General features: G+C 36.1%; 3 protein-coding genes across 3 annotated transcripts; 2 read left to right on the top strand and 1 right to left on the bottom strand.

Moving 5' to 3' along the window:
* The first annotated feature begins 3,227 nt into the window (after positions 1–3,227).
* On the top strand, positions 3,228–4,236 carry LOC104826673. Its single transcript, XM_010559488.1, has 2 exons — positions 3,228–3,343; positions 3,435–4,236. The coding sequence occupies exons 1-2, from the start codon at positions 3,324–3,326 to the stop codon at positions 4,108–4,110; spliced, it is 696 nt and encodes a 231-aa protein (XP_010557790.1). The 5' UTR covers positions 3,228–3,323; the 3' UTR covers positions 4,111–4,236.
* A 2,371-nt stretch (positions 4,237–6,607) lies between these two features.
* On the top strand, positions 6,608–7,678 carry LOC104826671 (zinc finger A20 and AN1 domain-containing stress-associated protein 5-like). Its single transcript, XM_010559487.2, has one exon. The coding sequence runs from the start codon at positions 6,833–6,835 to the stop codon at positions 7,358–7,360; it is 528 nt and encodes a 175-aa protein (XP_010557789.1). The 5' UTR covers positions 6,608–6,832; the 3' UTR covers positions 7,361–7,678.
* Positions 7,679–9,721: 2,043 nt separating this feature from the next.
* On the bottom strand, positions 9,722–11,061 carry LOC104826670 (DNA-damage-repair/toleration protein DRT100). The gene has a single exon (XM_010559486.2). It carries the CDS (start codon positions 10,995–10,997, stop codon positions 9,882–9,884), a length of 1,116 nt encoding a protein of 371 aa, XP_010557788.1. The 5' UTR covers positions 10,998–11,061; the 3' UTR covers positions 9,722–9,881.
* Between the last annotated feature and the right edge of the window lie 2,202 nt (positions 11,062–13,263).

The following is a 13,263-nucleotide window of genomic DNA, read 5'->3' as shown; positions in this document are numbered from 1 at the left end:
GCTATTAGTAATGCTTAACCATTTAATTCTGCATCTTAACGATTTAACACCGTATTAAAATTCATAAATTAATTCCGCATCCAATTATTATAATTATTTTATAATTTCTAACGGAATCGGTAAACCCTACAACTTCAATTTCATAACCAAAAACGTCCAATTTTGGGAGATGAAAATCAAACCTTAGAAGAAACGGTCAGTAGCTGCAATGTTGGACTCTTGAGACAGAGAACCTGAAGGTGCGTTCTGGATCTATCTACCGAGAACAGAGATTACGGTTATTGGGCCTCTTTAAAGCCCATAATTAACGGCCCCAGGCCCATCCAATTATGCCAAGTTATGGGGTTTGAAGCTTCTGAAATTCCCACAGTTTTATCATCAATCGATGTTTTTTAAAATGTATTTCCAATTAAATATTTTTTTAAAGGAAACTACTAACTTTTAGTATTTCCAACAATAAAATAGTCGTTTTTTTATATGACAAATGATTTAGAAAAGAAATAAATAGCTTTAAAGGATGAAATGGAATTTAATTATTTTCAAGAGGATACAAAAAATACTAACCACATGACTTAATCAACAAATGACAACCAACGAAATTGGCTGTTTCTTCGCTTTCCAGACATGACAATATCCGATGACAACCCTTCGCCCTCCCTTATTTTGCAAATCATCCTCCCAAAAATACCCTTTGCCTTTCCCCTATAAATACCTTCTCGCCCTCTCCACATTTCTCAGGCGGCAAAAAAAAGAGGCGTGTTTGGCATATTACACCATCTGAGGATAATTTTATCCCCTCGTCCAAACACGCCGCTCAGATAAAAAGCAGAGGAATAATGGAGATGAAGAAGATCGCCGTTGCCGTCATCCTGGCCGCCGCCTCCGTCAGCGTCGTCGCCGCTGACATGGCTTCTCCGGCGCCGGCTCCGGGCCCAAGCAGCGGAGCCTCCGCCGTCGGTAGCTTGCCGGTGATCGGAGCCTCCATTGCCGCTGTCGTCGCTTACTTCTTGCAGTGAGTGTCATGCTAAACAAGGCTCGGAGAGAGCTGAAGAAGGAACAAAAATTGCTTATGTAATGTTTTTGGGAATTATCAAATTTAATTTGATCAATGTTTTCATTTGTTCGTCTCTTGGAATTTTTACGGTAATTTTGATAAAAATGATTTGAAGTGGGAATGATTCATAAAATAAAATAAAAAATAGAAATAAGCAAAGCCCGTATAGCAACAAAGAAAAGAAGGGGAGTTATAAAAAGAAAATATAAAATGTAACGCAAGATCAATTAATGAAATGCATATAAAAGATTTTTAAAAAAAAAGATCAGAACAAGAACAATGGAAGTTACCGTGCAAGACCAAGCATATGATAAAATGAAATACACTGACAACATCATAAACTTGTAATTTTATTCCTTTTTAATTCGCTTACAACATTCATTTTTTGAATTTCTCCTTCTTACATGTAAAAAATACTGAAAATTATTAAAAAAATATTAATATTTATCATAATTAAATAGTACAATAAATTTTCTTTTTGCAGCATAGGCAATGTCATCACAATAATTTATGGAATAGAAAATGGAGAATTGTAAGTTCATGGATTAGAATGTTGATTAAGTATTTCATTTGTTTTTAAATTCATAGATTTTTTGTGCAATGTTTTGAGAGACAAAAAAAAATGTGTTAGATGGTCTCGATTGTGCCATATCTGCCTTTGATTTTTCATGTCAAGGGTCTAAAACTTGAAGGACAAATAAATAAAGGGAAAAAAACAAAATATTGAACTTGTATTGTTTTTCACAAATTTTAAACTTATATAGGGGAACAAAAACACCAAGGAGAACATTTTAAATATAAAATAAATGATTACAAAATTAACGATTATATATATATATTTTGGGAAAAAATATTATATTATTCCAAACTTAAACAAGATGTGAAGAAAGATATAAAGTAAGAAAATCATATTGTGAAATGGAGAAAAATTAATGTATTCAACAAAAAAAAAAAAAAAAAAAATTAATGTTTGCATTGGATTTTTTTTCACAAATCAGATTTGATTTATCAGGAAGATATTAAAAATATAAGTATCAATTGCCAGGTATTAGAAACTGATATTTTTTTCATTAATAATTGTTTAAATTAAGATACTTTACCGAAAAAAATCCTTAATTAAGATAACTAATTACCTAGCACAAGTCTTAATCACCAAATTGCCAACCATGATTGGGCCCTTTCTTCGCTATTCCAACGTGGCATCACGACCGGCGCCGAAAATTAAAATTATTATTATTAGTAGTATTAATATTATTATTTAAATAAAATATATGCAAGATCCCGGAACTATCGCTCGCAACCAGCCACTATAAAAAAACTCCACCCTTGGGTGAAGCAGCAGAAGTAAAAAGAACAATCGACAGGCGTGTTTGGCTACAAGAAAGAAAAACTCTCCCCGCTTAAATTTTGTTCTATTCCAGGTTAGTTTTATCCCTGTTTCCAAACACCCCAAAAAAGAGCGACAATGGAGATGAAGAAGATCGCCGCCGCCGTCATTCTCGCCGCCGTCTCGGTGAGCGCCGTCGCTGCTGAAGTTGCATCTCCGGCGCCGGCGCCTGGTCCAAGCAGCGGAGCCTCCGCCGTCGCTGGCTTGCCGGTTCTCGGAGCCTCCGTCGCCGCCATCGTCGCTTACCTCTTGCAGTAAAATCGTTATTTCAAATCTGGAAAATAAGAAAAAAATGTGTGTGTGTGTTTATTCCATTCCGAAAATTTCCGCTCTCGTTTATATTTTATATTTATTAATTTTGTTCCGAGCGTTTTGCTAATGGATTCGAGCTATCATATGGTGACATTGTTTCTTTATGGATAATATTGGAGATTCTTTTTCATTTTTTTAATGTGATTGATCTTCACATCAGTGCGATTAATTAATAAAATTTAAATATTTGGTGGTTCGATAACTATTGTAACTAGTACCGAATTTTTAGCATGATTAGTTTTCGTCTGGGATAATATTATTTAATTTAAGTCAAATCAAATCGAACCAATCCAAAACCGGTTCCGGTTAAACGAATATTTCATTTAAAGGGTTCAGTAAAGATTGCACATTTGAAACAATAAAAACCTAATCAGAGCTTCCTCGTCTTCACGACGAAAGTCCACGAGAGAGGAGGAGAGCGCCATTGAAATCGGCAACGATGATCTCTCGGAGACTCGCTTCCAAGCTCCTTCAACCCTTTGGCTCTCAGCCCATCTCCGTTTCGTCCATTCTCTTGAATCCCCGAAACCCTAGCTCTGATTGTGATGTCAGTACAATCTCGTGCCCGAAATGCTCCGATTTCTCCCGAGGTAATCTCTTGAATCCCAGTTTTGGCCTTGGGAATCTTGACCAGTCTCGTTCGATTTCTCTGATTCCCGGGGTTTTCCCGGTTGGTTTAAGGAACCACCGGGATTTCAGTGAAAACCCTAAATCCGGACGCCAAATCGCGTTCACTTGGAGCCGCGAATGGGGGAATCCGAATCTGGGTCGTATCAGATCGTTCTCTGCTCTAATCTCCAACACGAAGATCGAAGACATGAGATCTGGAACACGGTCATTGAGGAACTTCTCGACGTCGGAGAAACCAGGAGAAGAAGACGCGAAACCGGAGAACCCGTACCCGAGTCAGAACGAGAACTTCAAGCACCAAGAGATCGAAGGACCGACAGTGGAGCGAGACATGTCGCCGCTGGCGAAGGAGACGAGACAAGTCCTGGAAGGCATGATGAAGAACATCTACAGCCTGAGCAGAGCCATGGCGGTACTGGGACTGACGCAGCTGGTCCTCGGAGCATGGATATCGTACGCGGTTCGGTCGGATCCGATGCCGGAGGTGACGATACAGAGCTGTATAGCGTTTGGGTTCCCGTTCGCGATGGCGTTGATGATGAGACGGGCGTTGAAGCCCATGTATTTCTTCAAGAAGATGGAGGAGATGGGGAGATTGCAGATTCTGACATTGACGCTTCAGATCGCGAAGAATTTGAATCTGTTGTTCGTTCGTGTTCGTGGGGTTTCGATCTTGTGCGTTGGCGTGTTGTCTGTGGGGATGGTGTTCGTGGTTTTGTCCAGATGACAAAACAATCACCACCGCTCTGATGCTTCATACATATGTCAAATCTTTTTTTTATCTAATTTTCTGGTCGTCAAATAACATTGAAGAATCTCAAAAGATTGATTAATGAAAATTTCTTTGCACATCCATGGAGTATTCAGATCGATATCATATTATCACAATATTAGCGCAACATATACAAAATTGAATCAGGATACCGATGCATGTATATGCATCTAAACTCTAATTTCGAAATCACCAACAATCAAAAAGGTTGCGAGAAGGGATGAAATGCATACGCGTAGACTAAACTAGGAATTTATGGTAAAAACATTACCTTGACAATTAGGGATGGGTGAAACGGTTCGGTTCGGATTAATCGGTTATAGTTAATTTGGATTCGGTTATTTCAAGTTTTAAAATTTTATAACCAATCAATCATTGGTTCGGTTAATAACCGAAATATCTTTATTCGATTCTTTTAACGTAATGACCGCCCCAATTGAGAATCCTAGGCATAAAGGAGGTGCCATCCAGAGACAGCGCGTTGTCTGCTGCTTCTTTGCGCATGAACTCAATATGTGTGTTTTATATGTGAAATATCAAAAGTTTGTTTTCGAAGATAACATGATATGTGTGTTTTATATATATCATATTAATTTGTTTGGTATTTTCATATATATATATCTTCGAACTCAAAGACTCCGAAAATATCTTATGTATCACCGTTAATTTTGTTTAACATAAATATTTTTCATAAAATAATATATTATTGTATTGAACTGTCAATAATCTTCTGAACTTAACACATGCGTAATTTAGTAGCCAAGAAAGTGGAAAAAAAGAAAACGAATAGGCTTCGTACGAAACGACGTCGGAGCATTCGGCCGGTCAGAGGCGGCGGCTACAAAAAGGATATAATTACCATTTTAACCACCGAGAAAGGGGCCATCTGCGGCTTGTATAATTACGAAACTAACCTCAGTGTCGCGGTTTCCAACCCAACATGGCTTTGTTCGCAACTTGGCTTTTACTTCACTTTTTAAATAAAAAAAATTAGCTAATGATATTTGTCGGAATTAAAAATAAAGAAAGCTTGATGATTTCGCAAACGAACGAAAGAATTCCTCACAATTTCCAACACATCCATATGTTATTCAGTGAAAAATAGAAAATAAAAAAATAAAACCATGTAATAATTGGGTCCTTGTTCTAAGGATACTTGGATCAACGATACAATCTCAATTATAAAAAATAAAAATTACGTACTTTACAAATTAAAAAGTTTAACTTTTTAATGTAATTTAACTTTGTAAATCTTAAGTTCTTCAACTTTATAATTTTTATAAATTAAGGCAATTTCTATCATTTTCGTAACCCAATTAGTTAAAACTTTAAAAATTTATGAGTAACCCCCATGTGTATATTTGGTATCGTTGATCTAAGTATCCTTTTAGTAAAAAATACTATTTCTTTGTTATGCGCACTTTTGTTTTGGTGCATGTTTTTATCGTTCTCTGGAATTACTTCATAATAAAATAACTGTATTAAAAGAGCCTTTTACTTGCAATAATAGAGCATAGAAAAAAAGCTGTCGTCGTCCAGAAGATAAGTTTCGACTATTTATTATAGAAAATTATGTAGATTACCGATTTTGCCCCTTCTCCTCCTCCCATGCCTTTGCCTTGCCACCTTTTTGCCGGCCCCTCTCTCTCCTGCAAATAAAAAATAAATGTTTTGCCATAATAATAATAATAAATGGTTAATCGCATATATGTTATGTAATTAATCGGACGATTTGTCATGCCGATTAATAAAATGACCAACTTGTAAAAACCCGTCAAAATTAGATCTTGTGGAAAAAGAATTGGTGCTGATATTCTAGATTTTGATTTCTATCACAATAGATCTAATATCTCAAAATAATGATTTCACCTCGTGGAAACATTCAACAGCCAAAATTTTGTAACATAAATCCAATCACACGTTGACTCGTGTATTGTATTTCTTTTATGAAATTTTCAGGTGGAATATTTTATTCTATTATTATGTAGGAATACAAATTTTATTAATGCCATGATTTACATATATGTGTGTGTATTTTAAAAGGTGTATCATACTTTTTGTTTACATATCTAAAAAGTTGAAATAATAAAAATTCAGGGAATAAATTTATTTTTGGGTTAGTGACATAAAATCATCAATATATGAAAATAGTTATTGCATTAAATTCTCGATGTGATTTGGAACCCATAATTGTTAGTTAGCCGAAATAATAATGTTCGATATAAAAAATTATTTTAATAAAAAAAAGAAAATGGAAATGAACGTAGACCATGCATGTATATGTGTGACATGGTGTCATAAACACGTAAGATGCCAATCTAGAAACACCTGGAATGACGAAACTACCCAACTTAAATCCGCGGGATATTTACGTAATTTCCGAATCCACTAAAGAGGAAAAAGAAAAATTAAAATGATACGCGTCTCTATGAGGCTCATGTTCCATCGCCTTCGCCGACCTCCCAATCCCTTCAAAATCCCCATTTCTCTCACCTCTCGGTTCCTCAAACCCAACCTCTGACCATTTTCTCTCTCTAAAAATAAATCTCTCCTCCAGAATAGCAGAGGAGATCCTCTCTCTCTCTCGCCGTCGCCGATCTCTCTTTTCAAATTGTTTGAATTCGTTCGTGATTCTTCATCCAGAGAGATCTTCGAATCGCCGGCGTAGATTGTGGACATGGCGCAGAGGACGGAGAAGGAGGAGACGGAGGTCAAAGTACCGGACACCCTGACGCTTTGTGTCAACAACTGCGGCGTCACCGGAAATCCGGCGACCAACAACATGTGTCAGAAATGCTTCAACGCTACTACCGCCTCCGCCGTCTCATCCCCTCCCTCCGCTGCCGCCGCCAACAACAACAACAATAGTGTCAAGGATGGAGGCCTGATAGCGAAGAAACCGGCGAGATGCAGCGCTCTTCGGTCGTCGTCAGATCGGTCGGGTCTTTCTGCGGCGAAGGTGATAATAAGCCGGAACCGGGGGAACGATGCGGTGGAGGAGGAGAAGAAAATCGTGAACCGGTGTTCGGGTTGCCGGAGGAAGGTCGGATTGACCGGGTTCCGGTGCCGTTGCGGTGAGCTTTTCTGCGCGGAGCACCGATACTCAGCCCGCCATGACTGCAGCTACGACTACAAAGCGGCGGGTCGTGAAGCGATCGCCAGAGAAAATCCGGTCGTCAAGGCGGCGAAGATCATCAAGGTTTAAATTATTTTCTCCAGAAGGAAATTACAAGAACAAATCTGAAACACTCTCAAACGTCGCATTTCTTCGTAGATCGAGTTAGATAAAAAAGATCTTCCGTCGGAGAATCGCCAGGGAGATGCCGGGAGACATCGATTTCGTTGGTGTTGTAACGAAGATCAGAAGGATTTTCTGATTCTTCCTCTGTTCGATCAAATCTGAAACCTCTTTTTTCGCTTTCTTTTTTTTTTTCTTAAATTAAAATTTAGCTTCGTGATTGAGAAACCAAAAGATTATTATTGTGGCTTAAGATTTGATGATTAATTACTTTCCCCTTCAATTTTTTTTGGTTTTTGTTTTTAGCTGATTGATCAGAGAAATAGTCTCAAATGGCATGAGCGTGTAGTTTTGGTCGAAATGGGAGGGCGAGACGGTAAATTTACAATGTCTAGAAAGTGCAGTTACAAGTTTTTATAAAAAGGTGTGGGTCCCAAAGATGACAACATCAACATGCGCTGTACTCATTATCACGAAATTATGTAATTATTGGGCCAAAACAATTTCTCGCGAGAAACTTACCTTTTCTCACAGATACGCGTCATCCAATGACATGAAGACACATGTATCAACAGAGGGAAAACTTTAATAATTAATTAATAAATAAACTAGAAGAATAAATTCGATGAAATTAATTTAAAGTATTGGAGGGAATGGCTTTAGTTTGTAATCATGGATGGTCGAGGGAGACAATTTCATAGGATAAGTAGATAATTGGCTTCGCATAATTTTATTTTATTTTTGGTTTGGTTGGCATCAAGACGTAAGATATCTCCATTAACGCAAAGCTTGATCCAACGGCTATGGTTGTATGCGTATTAAGGTGTAATTTTCGAGCTTTTAATAGTGAGCAATATTAGTGTTATTGAACGGCATTATAATAAATTTATATATTATGTTGCAATTGATTTTTGTTATACAAATCGGCCAAACGTGATAATATCATTTTTTTTAGGAAAAAACGTATTATTAACCAAAACAATAATGTATGTATTGATTTATATTGAAATTATTTATTGTTTGGGAAATTTTAGGAGGGTGGGCCAAAATGGTTGGGTTGTGAGATCTTAAAAATCAGATAAAAGGATATTTTCAAATCTAATCAATGTATCATATCATATATATATATATGTGTGTGTGTGTGTTATTTGATCTATGAAAATCTTATATTTTTTACAAAGAGGTATATTTTTCACGCGTGGGTAAATATAGAAAATGATTAACAAGAAATATTAAATTATATATATATATATATACTGAAACATATATGAATATAATATATTGAAAGGGGGATTGAGAGTTGGAGTTGGAGACATGATCACAAAAATACAAATAGAAACAAAACAACTGAATGAATGTCCGAATAAAATTGTTACGTCAAAATGGAAGATGAGACGTGGTGCAGTGTCCTTTGGACTAACGGAAGAGCCACAAAAAACAGTTGCAGTAGCAAAGATACTGATAGGGCTTTAAAACGAGCTCATGGTTAAGTTATTCGAACCGTGAACTAGTTCGTATTTGTTAGATATGTATAATTTAATTTTTTATATTATGTATTCTTTGAGATTACGAAATATAATTTTTTTTTTATTGAAATTCAATTTAGAACGAAAAATTATGTGTTCGTTTAGTTCATGGATGCAGAAGGTTAATATTTTGGTAAAGATTTATATAAAAGGTGGGTTTAGAGGGGGTTTCAAGAACCACTAATATGTGTTGGTTAATATATCAAAGGCGTTATTTCAATCAAAATTACAAATATTCGTATTTCGATTTCATAATTTATTAATATAATCGTTCCATGAAATAATTAGACTCTTGGATTTTTTTATTCTGATTACTTTTCAACAAATGCCATGAATATATAAGATTTTGAATTTTAATTTACACCATCTTTGTGAATATTTTTTTTGGTAATTCAATGATTACTGACAATTAAGTTAATTAATATAATCTTAACATATCTCTTGGTATTAATTTGCATATCTCTTTATATTCTTCTCGTGATCCAACAACACAGTTTTGAAGTCAATGGCCTCGTGATAATTCCATTTACAATCTAAATGATTGCATCACAATTTACTACAAATCTGGTATTTAAGATTTTAATTTTGTTATGGTTGCTGACGATTAAAAACTGATCGATGACATCATGAACCAATCGATGGAATCAACTAAGTTTGCCTACAAACATAAACAATTGTTATAATCGTAACGATACAACCAACCAGTGATTGTTTTTATTAGACACTTCACATTTCAAATATTTTTTTAGAATTACATCGACATTTTTTTAAACAATTATAATATATTTCATATACACTGATCTGTAAGTCCATCAACCCATCCATCATAAAATAGATTTAATTCTCCAAATATAAAAAAGAAAAAGAAAATACAAACACTTTGGGTGTAACTAGTACCAGGCAACAAGAAACTAAATGGACCGAACCGGTTTCAACAAATCGGCACACCCATGTTTATGTTATTAACAAGTCTTCAAGGGATTACCACAGAGACACTCGTTGTCACTAAACGACGTCGCCTCCAGATGGTCGAATGGAGAGCCCATCGGGATGGGCCCACAAAGCCTGTTATGGCTAAGGTCCAAATGGCCCACATACTTCGCTGACGATAACGAATCCGGGATCCGACCCGACAGGTTATTGTGCGACAGATCAAGAGCCATGAAGTACGTTTTTGACCCGAATACGTCGGGTATGGATCCTTCCAACCCGTTCCTGCTCAGATTCAACACTCCCAAACCCGAATTGCTCAGTAATGAACCCGGAATTTGACCCGACAACGAGTTTCCATCGAGATTCAGCACTGACAGTACCTTCATTTTGCCCAACCAATCCGGTATTTGACCGGAAATATGGTTCCGGGATAGATCCAGGTCCGCTAACCGGGTCATACCCGCTATCGAACCCGGTATCGACCCCGTGAGTTCGTTCCTACCGAGTAACGCCCTGCTCAGCATCTTCAACGACCCGAAATCCGACGGGATCTCGCCAGATATTCCGTTCTCGGTCAGCTCCAGGTGCTTGAGCTCGGAGAGTGACGTCAATGACGGCGGAATCTCGCCGGACATCCGGTTTTCGGCGAGATTGAGGACGGCGAATCGACGGAGATTACCGATCTCTGTCGGGATCTCGCCGGTGATGCTGTTCCCGGCGAGATCGAGGACTCGTAGCGAAGCTAGGGCGGTTATGCACGCCGGGATCTCGCCGGAGATTCCCTTCCAGTCGGCGAGGACGAGGGAGTTGAGGCTAACCAGTTCGCAAACCGCCGGGTCAATCGAACCGGTCATATGACCGGATCGGCCGGTTTTTTTAAAAACCCGGTCCTCGGATTCGCCGCGGAGAGAGATGTCAGTGACCCGACCCGAGTCCGGGTTGCAGCTGATTCCATACCATTGCTTGCAACAGTCTGTGGATTCTGTCCACGTGTCGAAGATCCCAAGGTTTGGTTCGCTAAGAGAAGACTTGAAAGCGAGCAGAGCCGTACGATCTGACGGGTAGCATGATCGGACGGTAGAGATCACAGAGATCAAAACGACGGTGACTACTGAACTAAACGGCAACTTCACTTGCCTTGTCATGTTTTACTCTGTGTTAAAAGATTTAAGATTCAGTCTTGGGGAGAGATGGAGGAGAAGGGACTGACTGAGTGTTGGGTTATATAGAAAGAGAGCAACACGACAGACTTTGCATGTGCATGTAATTGCATTATTCAGTATTAATTATTAAATAATAATGCAGAAAACAATGATAGATAATAATGGAGTCCAATGTTATACAGCTATTAATTATTTGAAATTTGAATTCCATTCCTAGATTTATTGATTAATGTTATCTAAAAAAACTATAAGTGTTGTCTTATAATACTGCATATCAACTAAAGGAGGATGTATAATCGAATAAATCTTATTCATGCCATATGATTTATTGCATGTGGGATGTAAACTGCTTGCTTAGTTTATTAATCTTCGTATTAATGTCTTATATATATACATACATACACACATACATACATACTATTATTCTGATTATTTCTTAAAATCAATCCAAATGCTGATATTCTGCATGCTTGTCTATTAAGTGTGGTTAATAAGAAATCAAAATATGATTGACTTTTGGGCCTTGGATTTATTTTTTGTTTTTTGTTTTGTAGTGAAATCGTATCAAAATATAGATTTAATTCGATTTTGTTCTTTAATAAAATCACGTAAGTGATCAATTAATCATATTGCACATGATATGATCACGTGAAACAGTAAAACATCAGTTCAAGCACCAACCCACTTTGCATTTTTTTCATAGCTAAATTAATTATATAATCTCCGATTTAATGATGAATAATTATAAGTAATAATAGATGGAGCATATCATAAAGAAAGAAAAAAAAAGGAGACAAAATACAAGGAGGAAAGCGAGATATGGATGGTCCTTCGGCATGTGATGATGAGTCATGTGGCTCTGAATCATAAACATGGAATAATGTTTTTAAGTAATAAACACAAAAGATGGTTCCCATGTTCCTGATGATGGAAAAGATGAAAAGATGTCTAAGAGAAAGATGCGTTTCATCCTCACATAAAATTTAATTTATATATATGTATATATACACACACATATGTCAATGTCATGTCATTGATTACCCGAAATTATGGACGTGAATTACGTAGTGTATGTCAATATCTCTTTTTATTTGATTTCTGATTTGAAAATCTTTACATCTTATCAAGCTGATTTTATAAAATCTTAACTTGTATTTATATTTAAATTTCATTCAACTTCAGCGGGTTAGTCATTAACCATACTCAATTTACACGAAATGATTAAATTTAGAACTTTAATTAGCAGCACACATAGTAACTCGAAAAATATATTATCCCTTTCAGAACAGCATTCATTTAGTTTTTTTTTTTAAATGCCATTCTTGTCTGGTTTCTCTATTAAAAAAATTAACAAATAACCCAAAACATTGATGAATTATAGGACACGTAATCTAATTTATAACATGCTTACAAGCATTGGCAACGTAAATCTCGAGATATATACACTGATATATATATGTATATATAGGTATTATAAATAAAGGTTATATACTCTAAACACGGAAGAGATAAAACGTGGGTTGCCTTGTCTTGGTTAGGACATGATTCAACGATCATCACATGGCGATGGTCAAGATCCATTTTCTTGGAACTGATTTTTTGTTCTCTCAATAATTGTATATGAGAGAGTATATGATTAATTATATTTTATTTACACGCATCTACATGTTACTCATTTATATATATATATGTATATATCACCCAATAAAAACCGGAAACCGTTTATAGAAATTGTATATAAAATCATAAAATTTATTCATCCAAGTTCCATACTTTTTAAGTATTGTATCAAATATTATATATTGATTTTAAGCGTTTATAAAATTTCTTCAATTTTTATAAATACGTTGTACTTAAAACACATATAAATCTAACACGTTATTGGGTGTGGAATGTAAATAGGTACCGTGTAATCGGTCGTTCAATATATGAATTTCGTGGAAAGCAAATACATGCGAATGTGGTTGGGCAGAGGCATCAAATGAATTTCTATTTTTCCGGTGGCCCCCGTACCAAAATTAAATTGTAATTCTCAACCGAGTACAAACCGTGACCTATCCATATATCCACAAATATCAATTTAATATATTTCATGAATTATATATATGTAATGCCTGAAAAAATTGGTCGGAAACTAAAGTAATAAAAATAGTGAGAAAAAAAAAGTTAATAAAAACCTAAATTTTATTGCCTTTTTATAAAAATTTTTTTTATCAGAGTTGGCGTATGATTCGAAGAGTGTTTATCT

The sequence above is a fragment of the Tarenaya hassleriana genome, unplaced genomic scaffold (assembly GCF_000463585.1).
Source record: "Tarenaya hassleriana unplaced genomic scaffold, ASM46358v1 Cleome5, whole genome shotgun sequence".
Lineage (NCBI taxonomy): Eukaryota > Viridiplantae > Streptophyta > Magnoliopsida > Brassicales > Cleomaceae > Tarenaya > Tarenaya hassleriana.
The sequence above is the reverse complement of the archived record's forward strand: the minus strand, read 5'-3'. Positions and strand labels throughout refer to the sequence as shown.

Coding starts and splice junctions, on each gene's coding strand:
- LOC104826673 (XM_010559488.1), top strand. CDS start 3,324: ATGCTCCGATTTCTCCCGAG. Junction 3,344..3,434: donor ATGCTCCGATTTCTCCCGAG/GTAATCTCTTGA, acceptor GGTTGGTTTAAG/GAACCACCGGGATTTCAGTG.
- LOC104826671 (XM_010559487.2), top strand. CDS start 6,833: ATGGCGCAGAGGACGGAGAAGGAGGAGACGGAGGTCAAAGTACCGGAC.
- LOC104826670 (XM_010559486.2), bottom strand. CDS start 10,997: ATGACAAGGCAAGTGAAGTTGCCGTTTAGTTCAGTAGTCACCGTCGTT.